The 23,085-nt window shown below is 39.7% G+C and overlaps 1 protein-coding gene across 7 annotated transcripts in view; it reads right to left on the bottom strand.

Annotated features, from left to right (window-relative positions):
- Nucleotides 1-23,085, bottom strand: part of GBF1 (golgi brefeldin A resistant guanine nucleotide exchange factor 1) — a 106,776-nt gene that overhangs the window by 38,904 nt on the left and 44,787 nt on the right. For all 7 annotated transcript variants that reach the window (XM_062606751.1, XM_062606753.1, XM_062606752.1 and 4 more), the window contains exons 4-6: nucleotides 5,988-6,119; nucleotides 930-1,048; nucleotides 214-322 (exon numbers count right to left, since the gene is read on the bottom strand). In XM_062606751.1, coding sequence (XP_062462735.1) covers nucleotides 214-322; nucleotides 930-1,048; nucleotides 5,988-6,119 — 360 coding nt within the window. The remainder of the gene's footprint in view (nucleotides 1-213; nucleotides 323-929; nucleotides 1,049-5,987; nucleotides 6,120-23,085) is intronic.

Here is a 23,085-nt window from a genome sequence, read left to right as displayed (position 1 = left end):
ACTGCAAATGGGCCGATCATCACAAGGTGGCGCCACAAAGCTGGGGAAAAAGCAGCCCGAAGTTGTATCGGGAACAAATTTTCCAGCAAGTTGTAGAAAGACACAGTAACACGAAGCTCAGCAGCTTTCCATGGCTGCACGCTCTACAACAGAACTAGTTCATGCTGAGGAAACCCGACCATTTCTTAACTGCAGAAGTATGAACAAACCTACCACTGAGTCTCATTTCAAAGCATATGCGGAAACAGGACTGCATGATCTCACACACAGATTCATTGGTGAGGTGGGCTCCCACTGGAGTGAGTAACAATGTCCTCAAAACCTGCAATAAACAGCACACAGATGTCCCATACTTGCATGCATTTCCAAGAGGAGGTTAGCTACCTCAAGACAGACTGCCATGAGCAGACAACCTAAGGGCTTTATAGAAGTTATTTCAAACTGAATGCTCTGCTCAAGAAACAAATTAGGAGACAAGAATGATCTCTCAACCCACTTCTAAAAGAGGTCTGATAATGCTGCCTGCTACCTAATACTTAAATTCAGTAACTAGCTATCTGCTCAAAAGTACACAGTCTGAAGAGGTGCATAGTTCGTAGGTTTGTCTCTACAAAACATCTTTCTCAAAAATAAGTTGGAGATCCATGTTTGATTTACCCTCACTAACACAGACCATGCACAAGGTAGGATTATCAATGCTACCACATTATCAAGCTCCTTAATTTAAAAATCACTTTATTTAAGCTTTTAATTATTTTCATTTGGAAAAGCTTTTACCACAGGTATATGAGCTCTCTGTTTAAAAATAAAGTCTGTCACTAAGCTCCACAGAGTCAAAACATTTCTCTCTCCTCTTCATCTCCATGTAACAGGATATGTTCCACAACAGGCAGCAACCATTATAGTAATTACCAGTTCTCTCCACTTACCTGTAGGATTTTCATCAACACAACCTCATCGCTCGCATGATCTGTGCCCACAAATCGGGCATGAGTGACAGCATCTGCCATGTTCTCCATCCCCTCTGCTGTGCCCTCATGGCTGGGATCTGAGCAACAGAATAAAAATACATGACAGGGAAAGGCCACATACAGTCTATCACCTCTGCGGGGAGACATCTACACAGAGATACTTTATTGACATCTGCTTCCTTAATTTGTGTGACAAGCAAAATTCACCTCCCAGTAGCACAAAGTTTTTAAAACTTGAGTTTTCAGAAAGACTTTAGAGCCTATTTACATTTGCAAAATGATGTAACTTAACAAGAAAATAATTCAAATTCAGTTACCACCAACTCTGTATTTTTTTAGATGTTAATTTTTAAGACTGTGCCCTGTTCCACACAACACAGCGCAATCAGCTGTTAAATGCATTCTGTTCCTTCTTGGGAATGAAGAGAAAAACACCTCTTAAACATAGGGAACCTCAAATTTACTCCCATGAGGAGAAAATGCCAAACAGGTTCCACTAGATTGAGTGGAAAAAATTGTCTCTTGTTCTACGGTCCTCCTAAGCAATAGGAGTTGGGGAAGGAATGGACTAGTAGCTTTCCCCAGAGAAAACAGCAGACACACACAATCACAGTTTAGATATCGGAGTTGCAGGCCTCTTGCTTCAATCATTCAGCAAGGCTCCTTCTCCCCATTTCAGTCTTTTGTAGCTACAAACAATGGTGCAGTTGAGAGAATGTTTAGGACTAGATTGTTGCTAGTAACCATATCTTGTGCCACATTACAGTGGCTTCAGAAGAGCTGTCTCCGGCTTTGATTTCATTCTCACTTAAACAATATAGCACTGGGCAAGAATTTTGTTACCTTCCTACCTAAACAGTCATTAGGAATGAAAGGAAACAACCTAAACACCAGTTAATACCTTATTAATTAACAATAGGGCCTCTTGAACTCCAGTGAGAATGAAGCTGACAGAGGAACCAAGCAAGACCTTGTATACTTTGCAGAGGAGCTTTGCAGATTCCCTCTTTCACTTCAGTTGTGTTCACACTTAGGAGGGTCTAAGACCCAAGCATTAAAGAAAGCTGTCTTTATTGTGGTCCAAAGTGAGCAGCCACCACCATGCTGGGGGGATTCTGAGGGGCTGCAGGATAGGAAACTTCTCACAGTTGCACAAAAGTGAAATGGCATCACTGTACTTCAGAATAGAAACAGCACTTTGCCCTTGCTATCTCTTACACATTCCTATTAAGAGCAGAGCTTGCCTAATTTTGGTATGGCTCTCTCTCACACACACTGAAAAATCTCAGCTTTAGTTCAGTTCCACTGGTTTGCTAGTCAAACCCCTCAAAGAGCTATCAAGAAGTCTGTTCTAAGACCATTGGTCATGCTTGCTGCTACTGAAGCAGCAGCACTTAATGGAATACCAAACTCTGATACTGGTAAGCATTAGAGAAAAGGCTTGACTGTCAAGGGCAGCTCTCTTTGTACCTTTGACAATGGTTTATAATCCAGTTAGAAACTACCACTCTCCTACCAGAGGCAATACATTCAGCCATATGTTGGTGCACTCTTACTCACAAATGGAAATTACAGGTTAAACCACTAATGGTGATAGAGGATCATTCTAAATTGCCTCTATTAAACAAGGCAAAGACCAGCTGTGTTACAATGCCAGCACCTAGGTTAACATTACTGTTCACCAAATTCAACAACTACAATGGAAAGCACCTAAGAGGAAAAAGCCACTTGCTGCTGAAAAGGTAGAGCACTGCCACCTCTTCCAGTAGATATGAGTTGCTCTAGGCTTAGAGATACATTTAGTCATAGTTATGGATAAACAGTCTGTGTGAAAGGGAAATGCAAGCAAGTTGTGTGTATGCTTCTTTAACAGATCTATGACTACAGCTTTGCTGTTCTAGCCCTTACCTTCAATACTAATAAACACACCTCTCTCCCAACACATAACACGCCTGACTACTTCAGTTCTGGTTCCCTGGAACAGCTCTGCAAATTCAGGTCAATTTATAAACCTCTTGAGTTCAATTAAAAGCACAGATACTCCTACTTTGCAGAAAAAGATAAAGAAAAGATCAACCCGCTTCTTTGTTCCCCTGTGAGAAAACAGTACGGAAAGACATGTCAATGCCTGCTCAAGAATCACTAACAAAAATAAGTTTGTGTGAAGGAAAACATTAGTTTGAAAATTGCTACCTACAACACAAAGACCTGGAGACTTCATCTAGGTGCACACACTTCATACGGGGTGTACTCTCACAACAGGTGACCAACGAACAAGCAGAAAGCAGAAAATCCATGCTCTCAACCACCAGGGAAATCCATGAAAGCCTGCTCCACACCTTTAGTGGAGCTAAAATAAATCACCAAGGAGACAGAGAAACTACAGGGGAGAACATGCTTTAAACTCTCCAAACAGCATGTCCTCTTGCTGGCAGCAGAGCAACAGCTACTCATTTATGGATATGCAGTTTTCAGGAACACCAGCGAAAATTAACTGTAGAAATGGAGCCAGAAGCTGCTATGGACACACTGTTATAGTAAAAAAAGCACATACCTTTTCATTTCAGCCACTAGTCTTCCTATAGCTAAGGTTTGAGCTCATCAAAAAGGCTGACAGCTAGCTAGCTAGCTCCTGCAAAGCTGCTGAGTAAGGATGTAATTAATCTGAGAGATAAAAATCAGTAGGAGTTTACTGATTATACTCTATACAGTTTACTCTATAAATCACTTTGTAATTTATCAACTATAACACTTGGAAGAGTAGTAATTATTTCAAGGCAGAGGATAATTTCTGTAAGGCTATTCCTACTAAAACATATGCACGGTGATATCAAGCATATTTATAAAAATGAGCTGTGATTGCACACTGCTGCTGGTGAACTGCACCCAATAATCTCAGAACAGACCTTTACAATTCAGACTAATTAAGATTAGAAATCTCAAAGGCTATTAAAGAACTATTTTTTTTAATTGGTTTTAAAATAAAGCCCTCCCCAATACTAGCCTGAAAAGCTGAGAGATAACCACCTGCCGACATGTGACAGAATAACAGTGAGATAACACAAGGATTACCAATGAACACTTCAGAAACAGGAAAAGAAAGCTGTTCTAAAGAAACAAAATTATCAGAGGAGTTTGGTCCTTTCATTGCCAGCGTGAAGTTTTTCGACCCAGTGTGTACAGCAAAAGCCCTCCAGTCACAGAACAGACACAGCTAATGATGCTGTTGAAAAAGAGTGCTGGTTTCACCTGTCAGCCCCAACGCACCACAAATATCAGCTACACTGAAATTTGCCTGCTGTGGTTATGCTGGAGTCCATCCTTCCTTGCTCCATACAGTTTGAAACAGATTTATATCTTAAGGACAGTTTTAAGCTTTTCCTATCTTTGGGCAAGCTTAATCTTATATTACAAAGAGAAATATACAACCCAAAAACTTTAATTTAACAACACAAGCCTAGCCAGATGTTCAGTCAGCACCATTAATCCCAGCCTCAGTGTATCTAGAACAGCACAAAGAACATGGCTGCTGTGAATGTCACCTGAAGCAGCAACAGAGGTCTTAGATTACAGGTTCTGCTCCACAACATAATCCAGGCAGAGGGTCTTTTCTACTGTCTACCATCAACACATGATCAGCAACAGTTACAGGGATGCACCCTTGGTGGAGTAACCTGATTAATACTCTAAATAACAATTAACTAGAGAAAGACTACGCATTCTTAACCACGTTTTTACTGTTTCTGCCTCAAATCAAGAATTTGTAGTCAGCTGCCTGTGCAGACATTTGCCTGGACATGTGATACCAGCCTGATGTTCTGATCCCACTCAGACCAAAAAAGCCCAAGAGTCCATCCCCCTGCTCTATGTTGAAACTAACATATTTTGCATCCTTGCTTACTCCTTTATAGGGACATGTTTCACAGGCATATTAAGATTTCTTTTTTGTCCTATGAAGTGACATCAATCCTGCATAATTTTAGTTATTTTTTGCCAATTAATTACACCAAATACCGACCACAAACTGATGTCTTGATACACTAAATTTCCATCAAACTTATAATTATTTTTTTTTCCCTTCCTGTCCTGCAAGTCCCCATTTTTGCTCATTTTAACTTTGGGTCTTTCTTTCAAAAGTGGTCTGCATCTACATCAAGCACTTTCTAACCTCCCTCACGCTAATGCCAAAGAATAAAATATTTAAAACAACAGTGCCAAAACCTCAATAGTGTTCCCTTACAATGTAAAGGAGGAAAAGAACTGAGAAATTTGAACTTGGGGAAAGACAGGTAAAATCATTTTCTCCAAGTGAAGCTATGTATAAACAAACATAGGCGACAAGTTTTGTAATTCTTACATGTATAATCAGAAAGTACTAACAGAATTTACACAGAAAAATCAAGCACCACTAACAGCAGCATTGAAGGCAGACAGAAAGCCAGCTAATGAGTTACTATAAGCCAGCTGAGCCATGGGAACTGACCACATGCACATTGTTAGTCTTTCACAAATATAAAGGAGAACACACACATTTCAAAGTCTGGGAGTGGCAAAACTGTCTCTGCCATGATAACTGTGACAAGTGAAGAGTACTGGCACACCACTGGACAGACAGACTGGGCAGAAAACCATCCTCACCCTGGAGCAGAAATATTAGTCCACAAACGAAAATAAATTCCACTGTAATCCAAACTGGTACTCTCCCCTCCCTGGCCCTTTTGCTCAGACTGCATTAAACAGCAGCTGCCAATTACCACAGTCCAGCAACGGCCATAAGCACATGCAGCAGTCAGGGAATGCTAGAAGCTTTAGCTCTACTTCTAGCCATCGTTGTAGTGCTATGAAAGACCAGCAGTTATGATGCTAAGAAACTGCAGATGTCTATTTCCTCAACATTAATGACAATTCTCTTATTTCCCCAATCTCCTGATTAAGACTGCAAGCACGTATTCTGACCAAAGACACATCTCAAGGAGATGCATTTAGTGGAATTTTGGTAAGTCCCACATAACATACCTATTAGTGCATATGAGAGGAACTTATTCACAGAGGTGAGGGCCAATCCAGTTATGGGGCCTGTAGTGTCTTCAGAACGGATTACTTCCAGGAAAGGCCGAAGAAAGACGTTGGGTTCAATTTCAGATAGCTCTGTTAAAATAATTTAAAGGAGGCATTAGACTTTGTTCATTAGGATTCATTTTCTCTTTAAGAATCTACAGCAAGCTTAATCTCAGAGGAAAGAGGCCTGCAATAGCTTAGTTTCAGAAGTCTGCTGGGAAGATAAGGGTTGCTTTTAAATACACACACACATGTATATATTCTTAAAGTTAGTGGTTTGTTAAGCTCACTTTCTTGTGATCTTCAGAACATCCTTCTGGAGCCTTCTAAAACAAATCCTATTGTAAGAACAGCCTGTAAACAACACAGAGCCACTGCTGCCTAAATTCATGTTTTAACTAAATGGCAGATATTGTTGCATTTTCCTAGTGCTCCTTGCACTTAGAACTTGCGTGATTCCATGAACTAGACTGTGCCCCACCTTCCACCACTTCCATAACATCCTACTACGCACATGCATGGTACAAATGTACAACCAGGTTAATTGGATCTCTTGCAGTGTTATGCCCCAATACAAATTGCGTTTCTGCAACACTATCAGTTTGCTTGGCAAAGACAGGAGAAACCCCACAAGGTAAATTTAAAAACCCTCCTGTCTTGTTCTCAGAATACCTGTGTAAGTCTCTCGACCAGAGAAGCAAAAAAAGGCATTCTACTTGCTGTTTTGGACAGCAAGTATTCTCTCTAAAGCTGCAGTACAAGGCGGCAGATGCACTGAGCTGTTGAACTGGAGAAAGAACAACTAACAAGCATCCTAAACTTTGCCAGATGATCAATGGAAGCTTTGGGGATAAAAATAAGAAATACAGAAAAGAATAGGAAAAAATATGAATGGAAAAAAACAGAACTAGGGAAAGTGACAAAAAAAGCAACCCCACCCCAAAAACCCAAACCAAAACCCCCTAACAATCAAAAAATCCAACATAAGAAACCAAGCTCAGAGGAATCCTGAGACAGACTTAGGAGAAAAAGCATTTAAAGGCAGCTGAAGGCAACCGCAATATAGCCATTACACAGGCAAAGAAGAGTACATTAAAAGCAACTTGGATAATCCTAAAACTAAAAAAAATTAAGTACAAACACCTGGTTCAACTTCCTAAAACCTACACTTTGTTCCTAATAAAAGTTAACAAGTCTAATAGCTAATAGTGTCACAGGAACACTGGCATTTATATTCCTGATGATCCAATATTGCATATGAAATTCTCTGAGGCAGGGAAGAAAAAAATCCTGTAATTCCTGTATCCTTAGACAAACTGCTGGTTTCTCACCTACCAATATAACTCAATTATTTTTCTTAAGGAAAAAACCCACATCTAAACCCCCCTGATTCTAAGATAAGTGAAATTCCATTTTATCATAGTTCCTATTGAAAAGCCTCAAGTATCAAAGTAAAAAGCCTATAAGAAAGCATATTAACATAACTGTGACAAATTATGGTGAAGAAGCAAAGGAGGAAGAACAATGCAGGGTGTTGTTTTTTTTTTTAAATAGTTAAGACTATGGAGAGCAACGAAGCACAACAGTTTTGCTGTTAATTAAGCAAAACTGCTTTAAAGAAAGAGAAACTTTGGGAATCATTACACAGTCTCTTTCCAGTCAGCCACCAGTTCAAATCAGTCCAACACAACTAACTTATGAGAGGTTAAAAGGAAGGTGATGATTCAATCTTTTTGGCTTAAGAACAAGTCCCCCAATTTGCAAGATAATATCCTGGTGTGACATTACAATTGTGCCACATCTTAATAGCTCACAGAAATGCAGAGGATCATAAAACATGCTTTCAATGATGTTTATTTAAGTGTGCTTTATAGAACACTTCTCTGGTCACAAGCACTTGGACAACATTAAATATAGTAAGACTACTGGGGATCAACACTCAAAACTCTTTTTCCCACTACTGATCCTTTCTATAGAAAGAATTACAATCCTGTCAGTTCCTCCAGCTTCCTTCTATCCTGTGAGCCCCAAGATGGAAAAGCTGCACCTTGATTAGTGGAAAAAAATGGGACTCCTATAGATGTTTATCATCTCATTCGTCCCATGCAGCTCTGAAGACAAACTTCCTAGCAGAGGATAACTAGGTTACACCACTTCCTATTTTCAGGACAACAAATAGACAGTTTCTTTTACAAGAGCGGGGAGGAGTTTCACTTTTTCTCTTTCAATTAAAGTTGTGAATATTGATGTGGTTAAAGACTGGATTCCCCTGCAGTCTAACTGAAATTCCCAATTTACACGAAGATCACAAAGTGGTTTGTCTTAATTAGGATTTAATTAGACACATACTATTGATTACACAGCAACTCTGGCCAACTTCTCTGATATTCAAAGACTGTAGCTTTTATGGTAACACAGCATTCTACATTAAGCTCTCTGAAACTGACTGTGTAAGCTGTAAAACTCTTTCAGACTGGATAGCTGGTGTGGTGCTACTGAAAACTAAAAACATACTAATCAGAGAGTAGTGCAAGACTTGGCCACTAAAAGATTACTGTCTGAGGGATCTTAATTTCAATGGAACACCAGTCACACTGCCCAAGTTTAATCTAGACCACAGAACAGCAGGAACTGAATAATGCTCTTTTCACAATACCTGGGTAAGGCAGGACCATAGTCTTTAATGGGAATTGCTCTGCTTAGCCAGTTAACACTTCATGAAAGTGACACTATGTAAAACCTTGATCTTTTTGGCACCTAACTGTAAAGCAATTCTCTGCCCTCCTGAAAGCAAGAACCTCAGAAAGGCCAATAAAATAAATTATAATTTTAACAGTTCCTTTGCCAAAGTAAAGGCTGTATAAATACTGAATGTTTGGAAGTAGATATTTGAACTTTTACAAAAGCTTTCAAAAAAAAGAAAAAAGAAAAAGTTCTGATTTTTCAACTCTGGTTCTCCCTCTGCCAGATTTATATTCAGGCATTACACATGAGGAAACCACAAACAGTGACAGACTTGAGAATTGCTGATAGAGCTGTTTCTCCAAGTATGTTTCTTAGCAAGAGAACCTTCTCAGTGTTTGAACTAGAAAACATGGCATGGTTCTCTGCTTAGGCAACTACTTTCAACTCGGCGGGAAAACCCCAAAACCAAAAAACCCACCCCAAACCCTGTCAGCCCCACAATCATGACCTCAGCCTAGGGTATTACAAGAGAAAGAACTGAACAAGTGTCTACAAGGAAACCAAAATTTCATTAGGGATTCCTACAGCAGCCTTCTTTTTCAATATACTCAAAGTTAGGGAAAAATTGCATTAAAACATGATAGAGTCTTACATGAAGAGCTAGGGCTGCTTTGGGGATCAGCTGGAAAGAACTTTCCATTCTTTTCACACAGGTACCTTCACTGAAATTTCAGGGAAGCAGAGACCAGCACTAGCACTACACCCAAAGAAGCTCAGCTAGCCCAAACTAGTGCATGAGATTGAGAAGAAAAGGAAGAATATCTTAAGTAGTGTATCAGAAAGCCACCTCTTCAGGTTGGCAATTTTAATATGAGGATGGAATTCCTTGGAGACAGCAATTTCCTTCATTCATCTTACAGTTTATTTGCACTTAGACACACACATCTATAAAGAGAGATAATTCATGTTTAAGCACCTAACTCCCATTTCAGCAATCCCATCCAGCCGTTCTAGCACTTCAGCAAACAAGCTGCATCAGACCTCTGGCATCCCCGTTCTCCTGAAGTACAGGAGCAGGTCCCCCTCAGAACAGTTTTCTTATTGGTAGCACACTGTTGGCACATTCCTGATCTAAAATGCGCATGTAAGCTGCTTTCTCTGGCAGTTCAACTCTTTACTCCTGAATGACTCTTATCAGGATCGGCTATGCGTTCCGAATCAGAGTAAATGAACAAGAAAAAATTGTTTATGACATGTTATTTCAACATCATTTGTCCCCAGGACAGGCAACTGCAACCCAAACCACATGACCTGGACTCCTCTTATGCAGCAGCTGTTGGCCTTGGACACCCAAGCCTTCAGAAAGGCTGTCTCAATCGTATCCCACGCACCTCTCCAATGCAGACGAGCTCAGACAAGAACAATGCTTCAAGCATGTGCTATTACGTTCCCTGCTTACGTACTGACCTGTACAATGAACAGGCAATCTCTTTGCTTCTTAAGGTGGGAAAAAGATAAAGATAATGCTATATCAGAGTAGAAATCTTCAGGATTCCTGCCTAGGAGATAAGTGAGTTTATGCCACAGAAAACTGAGGCACCACCAATTGCTTCGTTTAACTAAACTTTGGTTTAGTAATAAAATTAATTTTATAAAATTTATTACTAAACCAATTTAGTAATTTTATTACTAAACCAAACTAAATCAAAGGGTTCACCCTCAAAAACACTTTCTGCAGAGACTGCTTTTCTGGCCTACATAATTTCATGTGTGCTTTATTCTCAGTTCACTCACCCAAACCCAAAACATTTTGTCTTTTTACCTAAGGGTGAGAATTCTCTCCATCTCTCTCAGTAAGTTAGAGAGAAGAAAAGTTACAAAGAAAAGTACAAGTTACAAGAAGAAAAGTTGCAAGGAAAAATTGAACTTGCTTTTAAAACCATGTAAAAGTATTGAGTAACCATACTCTTCAGACTTTCAAAAAGATTTCTTGAAGTCTTAACTGCTGGAATAAGCACTGGCTTAAACTCACTCAGATTAAAATGCAGGATCACGGGGAAAGGAGAAATAACTTTGAGTTAGTCCTACACTGGTTATTTTAGAGATAACAAATCTAACAAATAGAACTACAGTAACTTGTTTCTCTAACGTATTTGCAGAGCTTGAATTTGCTTTCCATAGTGTCAGTTAGGCAACAGCCACAGCACAGTATATGCATACTGGTTCTACGTCCCCTGACAAAACTACAATTTCAGCAGCTCTACAGTTGATGAGCAGAGAGGGCGCATGTTTCATCACTGAAAACAAATTCTCCAGATTGACTGGAACACATCCCACCCTGCACCTGCAATGAAAGACATGCCATGAGTTCTTTTAGTTAGGAAGTTTAGTCCAATATTTAACTCCACTTCATTACTGACCAATTAATGTAGAGTAACAAGTGTAAAAAAAAAAAATAAGCTACATGATTCACATTCATTTGTTCCTGAATGTATGTTCCCCTCCAAACAGTCCTGGTTTTAGGATCCTCTGCCACCTCTTCCCCCAAGGGGCTTTTGTTGTTGTTTCGGTCTTGTTTTCCTTGCAAGTTCTAGACCAATCCTTACAATATGGTGCAATGTGCAGTATATTTCAAGAGATTTTAATACTTGAAATGAAAGATTGCTACTTATACAGTCTGACCTAGCAGCTACTGTGATCAGAGAAATCTCTAGTCCTTCTTTCTGAAAATAATGATGTCCACTACAACTGATATATAACAGGTCACCAAAAAGAGTAGCCAGCTAACACTCTACAAGTTCTCCAAAATATCATTGTCTTACCCCAGGCAGTTCTTAATAGATGAAGAGAACTGAATTCTGACAGCTAGGAGAGAAGCTGAGGAGCCAGGAGTCTACATTCTAGTTTACAGAACGCATAAATACTGCAAGCTATTTTAAAAGGCTGCTGGGATTACAGCAGCATACAAGCTCACCGTGGGGATGTGTGGAAGCAAGGTTTTTGTATCTCTGAAATCAATACTTTAAGTGTTACCAAAAGCTTTACGTATAATAAAAGTAAACAAAGGCCAAAAATTAAGGATTATTCAAGCCAATGAAGGAGAAGTGAGAATTAACTGCATCCTTTTCAGTATGCCTGTAAAATATACCCTTCAAAGCTAATTCCCTGTGAATTGAAATAGTCATCAGGGGCCCAGGCCCACCATATCAAGAGGGAAACAGTGCCATTCACAGACGCACATGAATGCAAGGCTAGAATTACAAATGCAGTTTGACAGGGAGAACCCAGAGCTGTCAAGCCTGTTCAGTTTGCCTAATTTCACTACAATGGCACAAATGCTTTCATTTGTCACACTCCAGCTTCATGTGTTTATCTCCCTTTCATTAAGCATGACTTTAACAAATGATTGTTCCATACTGCCATGATCTCAAGCGCCCCTCAGAACTGAGATTTTTATTTTGGGGAAGCGTGACAGAATGCATATTGAGCATTTGACTCCTGATATCCTCTGTGCAGGGCACCATACTGAAATATACTCCTACAGGAATTATTTACACCTACCAGCAAAGCAGGAGCACTGACAGTCCCACCAGTGTTAGCAATTAGTTATCAGGGGCTTCATCTGATGCCATGCTTCAAATTCAGCTGCTCTGACTGCCCATTAAAAAACCCTGAGTATTTTTTCATATGCAGGTACTTGCTAGAGTATCTGCAGCCAAATTTACACTGAAAACTCCAGCTGTCTCTCCAGTGTTATTCTCCAAGCACTTTTCACCCAGACATAGTATTCTGTTCCAGAGGGAGTAATATTATGAGAAGATACTCATTTCATTCATAAGGAAAATGAATGTCATCAACAGGAAGCATGGAGCTACACAAAGTGCATGACTACTCACTTCTTGAATTTTTAAAACACCGGTCATACAGATTACCAATGCAAGTTGTTGGGATAGTACCTTATTTCATAAGTGAAAGTTGTTTAATTCTGCCCTTGTTTCTTAGCACTAAGCAGACAGCAGACATGGAAATAACTGCACCTTGACAAACTTTTCTGAGCTATGCTTGACACGTATTAGTCAGAAGTTATATTCAAAAGGCTTTGCTTCAAAAGAACAGCAGCTCTGAAACTGAACCAAGAGATAATTCGGTATAGCAAAGTTGAAGCTCACCAGGAGAAGACTTTGCTACAAATCCTGGGGTATTTCCTCCCACCCTGTGACCTGAATACCTCTGAAAGCACACAAATCAATTACATAGTAAAAGCCTACTGTTTCCAAATTGGTCTCCTACAAGTGTATTGATTACCAGTGTGAACAACAATACCCATATACCTTTAAGTGTAATTTCAATACTAATCCAGCCTTGTTTTCTAGAAACCCTTCCTCCTACATCATACCAGAGCAACATCTGATTATGCCAGCGCATGCCAGAGAAAGATTAGATCAAGACCCATGAATTGTAAAGCCACAGATGCAAATTCAGAATTACTTAAATAAATTTTGATCTCCATTACAGAGAAGGTGACTGCTCCCAGGGAAAGGAGATGGGAGAATACAGCTGATGTGAACCTCTAATAGGTTCTGGAATATATAACTATTTTTGTGGCTTTTCAGACAGATGCAAGTTCTAAACTCTTAGTGACAATTGCAATGGCACCTAATCCTACTCCAGAAAACTGAACTCTTCAGTAGGTCTACAAAAAGTGATTTGAGATCTTTTCCCTTTCTGAAGGTTTGGCGTATTTCCCCCCCAGGGGTGGAAGTTACTTAACACGAAGCTTTGAACAACTTCCAGGGAAGAGAAATCAACTTTCCCATACACCTATAAGGAAGAAGTCCTTCAGTAAGCTAAATTGCTTAACCCTCCCCGCAAATCATTATTCCATAACAGTGGGGTGACTGAAATGGAGGCGAGTGTCAACTTTTGCCTCCTTTTAAAACCAGCTGAAATGGTTTTGAAAGATTTCTTACAGAAAATCAGCACGCACATGACAACAGCTGGTTCTTGTGATGAACCTGCATCAGCTCTGAACTTCAGAACCCACAGGCACTCCTCTGATCCAGTGACTTTCAACTCTAAATGAAATTGCTAAACCAAACTAAACCAAAGCAAAAAGCAGTCATCCCTTGACAAATTCATCTGCCCTTGACCAAACGCTGATAGTTATTGATCTTGCTGCTGTTGTGAATTAGGGCCAGGTTTCCCAACGTTCCCTCCTAATACGAGAGAGAGAGAGCATGGCTACTCTAACAAGGCCGACTAGGCTAAATGAAACCTATGGGGAATTGCACTGCACACTGCAAAGTCCAGAGGATGGACTGATCTGTCCATCTTACTGACAGCACAAGGTTGATGTGTGTCAAGTTTAAGCACTCTTTTTCCTCTCTAAAAGAAATTGGCACATGTCGAAGGAACAGCAATTAGACTGTGACACTCTACAGAACTCTATTCAGTCACTGGACTTGCTTCACTATGATATTTTACACGTCTTGCACGGTACCAGGCCCAAACTAAGTAGACAATTTAAAAGCCCAGGAGAAATTAAAACTTCTTCCCTGGTATTTTAAAGCACAGTAATTCTCCACAGCTTTGTGTGTCTACCACACTATGAATAGCTCTCTCACTGCAAATTCAACATGTTGTGAAAAGGAAAGCTTCACTACTTCTAAGGGGCTGGAGAAAAAGATTACAGTTTTATCATCAATTAGCTGTCTGGATGTTACCCCATTCTGTTTACCCCTTCCTCAAGGGAAGCCCATGAGTGCCAAGGGGAAAAATTAAAAGGGAACTGAAGAACAAGAAATCCCAAACAAGGCAAGGTGTTTCTTGCGCTGCCAGAGAATCTAAAAAGCATCAGTGAGACAGACAAAATCCAAAGAATGAAATGAAGAAAAGCCTGATGGCTGAAGAGGAAAGAGAATCTTTAAATGACAAAATCTCTCAAGGGTTTAATGTACCTCGCTGTTATGATTTACACAAATTCTTCTATCCAACTCGAACTAATCTAGGAGACATTGTGCTTTGCCACATCATTACCAGGAAGTAAAATTCCCATGTGCTAATGGCAAAACACAATTGCCCAGAGCTCAAGAACAAACACACTAAGTTACCACAGATGCAAAATGGAAGCCTTAAGGAGAGCAGGGTGTGAAACATTGTGGGAATCTTAGTTTCAAACCTACCAGAGGGAAAAGAGAAGCAAAAGGGAGAAGAGACTGACCTGCCGGCAGTCAAACTGTTGCCTTAAGACATTGCAACAGTAAAAGCACTAAGCAACATCTCCCGTCCCCTGCCAGCAATGTATGAAGCAATCAGTAATCTTTATACACATACAAGCAGAAATTCAGACTGCCTCCATTAAAAAGCAGCTCAATTCCTAGAATGATGAAAACAAATGAATGTTAAGGTTCTTGAGAATGGACTGGGGAAAGAAATCCATTTCTGCATACTATGTGCCAGAATGACCTGCGGATAAAAGGCACTGATAGCACATGATGGGAAGCAGATTTAATACTCACTTACAGTTTTTGCAGCTGAAGAGATCTATGAATGCAATTCTACTTCACTGACAACCAAACAGGATGTATTTTAAAATGGGCATCATGGAAACAATATCATGTAAGTCCCTAATTCCATTAAATAAACTTTTTCCATGTCCTGGAATCATGCATCAGCTGTAAAACAGTGAAATGACTGTGAAGAATCAAAATGACCTAAAAAATCTACCTGGAGAAATGAACAGATTCCAAATGTTCATAAAAAATTAGCTGCCCTTATTGCAGCCCAGGCAGAAGAACACACAAGCAATTATCCCCTCTACCAGCTGGGAGCCTAAGCATTATACTGAACATGTTGACAGTAATTCAGCCTCCATTAACAAACCCCACTAATTACTAGGGTCAAAGTACCACCACAAAAGGAAAGCGCAAAGTTTATTAACAGGTGAGAAGTGGGAAAGTATTTGTTGATTTCTATTCTGCCTGCCCTTCCAGACCCAGGGCCTATATACTTACTTATATACTTATATTATACTTACTTATATACTTACTATATACTTAGGTAGGGATCATGTGTCTTCAGAAGGTAACAGTACGGGTAGTTTAGAAGGATTCCTCTTCTAAGCAGCAAGACTTTGGTGACATTTCACAACTACCTGTTCCCTGGCTAGAGATAATCTTTGTTGGTGAGGTTATGGAATTGTCATTTTTAAACCAAAGCTAGGGTTGTTTTGGTCAAGGAAACTTGCCAAGGATACTTTTTTCTTACAGCCTGGAAAATTAAATACTACTGATTTTGTCCCACTTGCACTGTCTGAAGAAGCTTATGCGACAAAAATGGAAAAATTTTAGGATTTTCATATTACACACTGTGCTTTACCCAGTTCTATAAACTTACCTGTGATTTTGATGTGATTTTGATATGATTTCCATCAGTGCTGCATAACTGATGTTAGTATTGCAGAACACACAAGTACAGGTAGCCTGTGAATGCAACTATTTCCACAACACGATACTCTGAAGCAGCAGACTGAGTCTAAGCTCCCTCTGCAACATGTTCGGCCAATGATCAGCTGCAATCTGGGACAAAGTTTTTCTGCTCACATCCTTACCATTCCCAGTTTAGACAAAGTTTTTCAGGGCAGAAAGAGGCCATGTGTATACTGACAGCTCACTTCTCTCCTGAGAAGACAGCAAACACCAAATAAAGACTCAGGTATAATATAGCCTGACATTAGCAACCCATAGCCCTGCTCTCTGTTGCATCAGCTTCTCTGAAGCAGTCATTTAACAGATGATACTCATATTTCTTATACAATCTGCTGCTCAGTGTAACTCCTTGGTACACTGGCCACGAGCACTGTACCTTAGAAAAAAAAAAAAAAAAGAAAAAATACTGCTGACACTCTCAAAGAAAGTACCAAATACGTCTATTATAGTCTACTGCTAATATTTTTGATCAGTTAGATGCCTATGATCAAAGAATCACTAGAGTGCTTCAGAAGCTCAACTGAGCAATCCTGTCCTAACTTTATAAAGGCCATTACTGACTATATAGTGTCCAGCAAGAGCAATCTAAAAATGACAGCATGGCACAAAACTTCAACTCACACAGATAAACAGAGCTGTTTGTTCAAGCCAGCCCCTGGTTCACACACTTCTGTAGGCTCCTTCAATCCCTCTCTCCTTCCCTGAGGGTACAACGCCTGGCTTTCCAACTGAAATATAGAACACACACTGAACAGGTCACTGGACACAACTCTGTTTTAACCTCTAACCCCTAGCATTTTTGCTACCATAACCTCTGGGATTGAGCCACTATACTTTGACAGCGTTTGTTCCCAAGACCTGGAAAAAAACTTCATCTTTGCTTCCGTTACTCATATGAAAAGGGGGCCTTTTTGCCTTTTTAAGTGCTTCCCATTAGATTACCCGGAAATAATATCAAAAAAGCAGCTTACAGTAATAGCAATTCAATAAGGGCTTCCTGCCCTATCATCCCACATTTCCCCAAAACCTAAAGTTAATTAAGGCTCCTGGTGAATGATATTATTTTTCAAGTTCATACTTGGGGAAATATGATAAGCATTATGTAACAGAAGTTAAGATCAAAATAAACTTTATAATCCATCACAAACAAAAACACTAGTTCAGTTTGTGAAGTATCAGGGAAATGAACAGGGACATACTGGATTCACATGTAGAAACAACTTAGCAGTGCTTGGCCACTCATTTTTGAGGTGTTAAAGAACTTTATTTAAAAATAAATAAAGGCAACTTACATTTCAGAGGAGCTAATGGATATGAGGAAGAAAACGTACATCATTTTCTAAAAATCAGCAGTTAAACAGCTAATAAATTCTCACAGCCTTGTCAGAATGAAACCACTTCACACAGAGCAGCATTTTGTTCAGGTTTGAGGCCAGTGCTTAAAACCAGAAAGTGACTCTAGGTAACAGAAGGACTTCGAGGGCCCTTCCGAAAACTTGGGATGAAATCCCAAAGCTCTGTGAGAGCAAGGCAAGCACCTGTTTTCCCTAACAGTTGATTTTTTTATGCTGCATACTTTACACAGAAGCTGCATTATTCTGGAGAAGCTGCATTCCAGCCAAAAGTGCACAGTTAATGTTTTTTGCAGCCCCCAGCCTCCAGTGATGGATGACCATTTTATAATGGAATACTTTATGCTCAATCAACTTACAAATAACGGATGTTTTATCACACTGAATTAAAAGAATTTTTTTAATGAAAAAAAAAAGTAACAGACAAGAGGATCAGTGATGAGCAGAAGCAATAGTTATTCCTGTTAAGCATGGTTAAAAGAAATTCAAGTTGATGTTTCACTTTAACTCTTTCAGTGTGTTCCAGTAACAAGTGGAAATGACATGCGAGCTAGGGCTTGCTCTGAAAACTACCTACATGCAAGTCCTGATCCAGACTATTGTGACATGAGATGAGAGTATAGGGCTCCTTCAAAAGGATTTTGGTCTGTAATGTCTCAATTAGGTTTCCAAAACAGCTAAGACTAATAACTAAGCACTGTCTAAAGATAAACTTTTCAAAATACTTTAATCTCTTGCGCCTGCTCAGCATTACAAAAATAATTCCTCAGACACCCTTTAATCTGCTATGGGTTTTTCTGCTCCTCGCACTGCTTCCACCTGTCAATGCTGAGTGATAAACCAGAGAAGTAAATGACCTGCACTCAGAGTACTGCAATTTTTAGATCAAAGTTTAGAACCAAAAATCCAAATTCAACTGCTACCTTATTTAAGACTCAGTGCTTGCTGTTATACCACAACTGTTACTGTTACATGCTTCAGGTCAGGAAACCTGAGCGCTTACAGGGCCGTATCTGAATCAACACTAGCCCTTGAAAAAGCCCACAGCAGAAGCACTCTTTGTGTCTCTTCTCCCTAACAGGACATGAAAATGTCTCTACTCTAGTCCAAACATGCCAAAATGTCTCTTCATTCTCACATTTGCTCACACTTTTAAGAAGAGTCTCTTCTAATAGGAATAAAGCAATGGAAGAAGAATATGAGAGGCAATGGACACAAACTGCAACAAGGGAAATGCCAACTGCATACTGTGAAAGGCATTTTCTAAAGAAGGGTGGCCAAACATCAGAACAGTTTGCTGAGAGAAGTTGTGGGAGCTCCATCCCCAGAGATACTCAGAATTCAGTTAGCTGAATCTCACTTTCAACCTGGTCCTGTTTTCAGCAGGGGTTTGGAGCAGATGCCCTCCAGAGGTCTCTTCCTACCTAAATTATTCCAATTCTTCCTTGTGCTCACCAGAAACAAAAGCCCCTCTGGTACTGTACATCGCTAATATATCCACTCTAACATTCACCGACGGAAGAGTTTCCCTTCCCAGATCTACTGTTTAGTGGCAGCAATAAAGAAATACAAAGCAGGAGCTCATTCCAGAATTATCCCTAGAAAACACTAATGATTTTCTAAATTGGTCTTCAAAACAGAAGCTGCAGACTCAAGGTGTGACTGAAGAAAAAAAAAAAACAAACCCCCACACAGTTTACCAAATTTAGGGACTTCCAGAAAGCTAGCAGAAACAGAACATGTTGCTCCTGTCTTCCCTTAAAAAGGTATGGCATCTGCTGGAGATATGTGATCAAACAAACAGCACCTTGGTCCCAAGCCACAACTTCAGGTCTAGAACAATCCCCCTTAGCTGCACTGCAACCACCCCACAAAGTTCAGAGTTAATTTATGGAGCCTTCACACTACTGTTTGAAGCACTGCAAATATTAATCAGGCCAAGATTTTAGTCACAAAATCAATTCTCCTCCCCATTCCTCAGCTGAAGGCTGGCACTCAATGAATCAGACCAAAGGGAGAATAGAGTTTCCAGCACCTGCTTCAGCTTTTAAGTTTCCAATTGAAACTGCTGTGATCTGGCAGCAGGCAGTCTGAAGATGTCATTTTTCTGCTCTGTGAAGGACTGAATCACAGTACAAAAAGAATCCAAAGAGAGAAATGAGTGAAAAGAGCAGCAGCGGGCAAAGGAAACCACAACATAACTTAATATGGCCAAAGAGAAAGAGCAGCTGAAGACAGTGTGCTACAAAGTACCAGGTCTCCTCTACAACTATTTTACTCACCCTCTGCCTCATGATGATTATTATGGGCAGTGCTGAGTATGCATTATTTTCCACATTTGTGACAATGCTTTTTCAAACAGTGGTATAAAATACGACTCAACACTGTTGAGTGATTTGGAATTACTTTACTACACATTACAGATGAGTGCTGTTTACCACAGTAACATGAGAATTTTGAATCTAGCAATGCAAAATATATTCTTTCTTCAGGGAAAGTCAGCAGGCTGATTTTATACACTGATGGGAAGTTTCTTTTACATAAGGACATACTGATAACTCAAAAAATGTAATTTGAGACATGCTTTTCTCATGCAGAGAAATAAAGTCAAAAACATTTATTCTTTATTGTAATTGGTCTCTTAACAAGTGACTGTGAAACTGGAACAGGAATATACTCATAAGAAGATTCCTTCCACAAACATGAAAGAAACCCTCACTCTTAGCACAATAGTCTGATTAGGAGATGTGGGGGGAAGGCACACCCTTTAGCCCTGGTCAACACAGCATCTGTACCATCTCCCTAAGAGTGTAATTTAAGCCTATGAGTTAGAATGGCAAAATTCCTAAGATGAACACAGCTTTACTTGGGTAAGAGCCCTTCCAAAGTATGGCAGCTCTCACAGCAGGTAAGCTGCACCTATAGACTACTGGCAGCAGTTTAACTTCAGTGAAGATTTGTCACTAGAACAGGGCAAAAATGGAGGGGTACTGGGATTATATAACAAGTTTGCAAAAATACAAGTGTCTCAATTAATTTAAAGAAACTAATTTAAAAAAATCTCCTACATACATCATATCAACACCCAACATCACTTAATCTTGTTTCCTTTCCCAGTATGACCACTGAGATCTAACACTTCTTCCAGCTCTCAAAGCTTCCCTGGTCACAGAAACTGTTCACTGAAATTTCCCAAAACGCTGAAGAGGCAGAAAGAAGAGTGGAGAAAGGGTTAACTCACAGCTGGGAGAAAGTTTCCCTGGAAAATTGGAACACATGCTGTGGCTGTGACTGAATTTCACACTGGTTCTGTTGAGTACAAACATCCACAACTGTGCGCATTTGAGAGAGTCGGAAAAAAAGAAATGTTCCTTATATATTAGCTTCACCTGCTAGGTTCCTTCAAATGGATAATCACATGCTCTGGGGAACAGCAGAATCCTTCAGATTCACTTCACATTTCAAGCACAGATGAGGTGCCAAAGGGGGGAATGTGGTGTGTGTGAAGGAAATGGAAAGAAGTAGTCCTTCCCTTCCCTGCTCAGACATTTTTTGGAACATACTGTAAAGCCAAGCCTATGGCCTGGCAGAATTGATTCCACTGTTTAAGACTAGACAGGTCAACAGAAAAGTCACCTGAGCTGACACTGAAGACATCTGTGCCATCCAAGTATATGAAAATAGAGGAACTGCACAGAGTGAACAGGAAAGTGTGTACATGCCTGCACACGCATAGATTTTAAAGATCAACTGATCAAACAGATAGCACTTAGCCAGTCAGAGATAGCTAGACAGTGGAGATTAAGAATTACAAAGATCAACCAGCACAGAAGGCTTTGGACTGGAAGAGGTCTCTGGAGGTAAACTACTCCAACCTCCTGTTCATCCAGAGAACTTCTCTGGACTTGTATCAGGCTGCTTGAGGCCTTGTTCAGTCAAACTTTAAAAGTATCCATGGATAGAGTACCACTCTCTCTTCCCACCTCCCAGTATTTAACTTTCTCTAGAAAGAATTTTCCCCTGTACCCACTACTACGGATCTCTTGGCGCCTCTGAGAAGAAGCGGCTCTTTTCTGTGATCCTCCTTTGGGAAGTGGAAGACAGCACTTAGGCCCCACTCAGCCTATTCCAGACTAAATAAACCACTACATATTTTTAGAAGACTACAGCTATGGTGCTGTGCGATAAAGAAAGTGCATGAAAGCAATGGACTGCAAAAGGAACAAGCAAAATGGACTGCAATCCTCTGGAGTCAACAGTGGAAAGAATACAGTATCTCATGGTGTGGATGATTCTCATAGAAGTTTTAATTGCTTAAGCACACTACAGTTAGAAAACCACTTCTAAGCTTCAGAAATGATAGGCTATGATCTCTTCTGCTGGTGCATAAAGAAAGACAGGGGCACACTCCAGCATTCTACTGGAGAGCCAGATCAGTGTTTTAGGAAATTATTTCCATGACTAGCAGACTGCATGGAAAAGATCAACAATATTTGTACCTGTAATAGGGGCTTTTATTAACCAAAGACTGCTCTGCTACAGAATGGCGGGGAAAAAAAAAAAAGGAAAAAAAACTTATCTTCACAGAAAGGATAGATCTCAAGAGGGGTTATCAATGTCAAAAGACAGGCACAGAGAACTTAACATTTATACTTACCATTTTGAGATAATTAGTAAATGACAGTAGATTCAATATAAAATAACACTTTCTTCTCAAAACATTTTTGACCAAACTACACAAGAAGCAGAAAGCTTGCAGAGAAAATATCTGAAGCAGAAGTAGACACATAATTACTGTCATTTCCAGGATGCCCAACACTGTGCCAGGTAGGGACAGAGAATTTCTGCCTTTTCAAAAGGGAACTACTATATGTCCATATTTAAAAAGAAGGCAGGTGGGGGAGACCTTGATTAACTGTACCAGGTTTTACCTTTTTTTGTTGCCTCTATTTCTCAAATGCCCACAAATCTCTCTCCAGTACATAAGGAACGTTTTCTAGCTCTATCTCCTTGACGGGAATTAGTGAACAGATTAAATAGATGCATCAGTTTTCACTATCCATTTCACTACATAAACTAACTTAAAAAGTTACAAAAACCCTCAAAGCAAGGTATTAATAACTTGCTTTCACCCTGGCTACATAAAAGACTTTGCAGCTGACCTTAAGTACTTACTTTCATGGTCCAAATTCTCTTCACTAATGGACACACCAACTTTATTAAAAAAGAAAAAACAAACAAAAAAAACAAACAAACACCCCCCCCCCCAAACTAAACAAAAAAAAAAAAAAAAAACACAAAAAGCCCCAACCCACAAACTGATAAAACCCCCACCCCAACACCCTTCTTTTCCCCAGTGCCCTTTTCCAATAAAACTAACCAAGACTCCAAGTAAAACAGACATGATGCATCCCTCACTCATATTACATGAAAGTAAAAGTACTTTGTGAGTTTATTTTCTTTAGCTGAATTGCAGTCAGGTGTTCATTTATATTCTTTTACATATACTGACAGTGACTTGTACTTCCTGCC

Source organism: Pezoporus occidentalis, unplaced genomic scaffold (assembly GCF_034315485.1).
Source record: "Pezoporus occidentalis ecotype Australia unplaced genomic scaffold, CSIRO_AGI_Poc_V1 ctg98, whole genome shotgun sequence".
NCBI lineage: Eukaryota > Metazoa > Chordata > Aves > Psittaciformes > Psittacidae > Pezoporus > Pezoporus occidentalis.
This window is presented reverse-complemented; position numbering and strand designations above follow the sequence as displayed.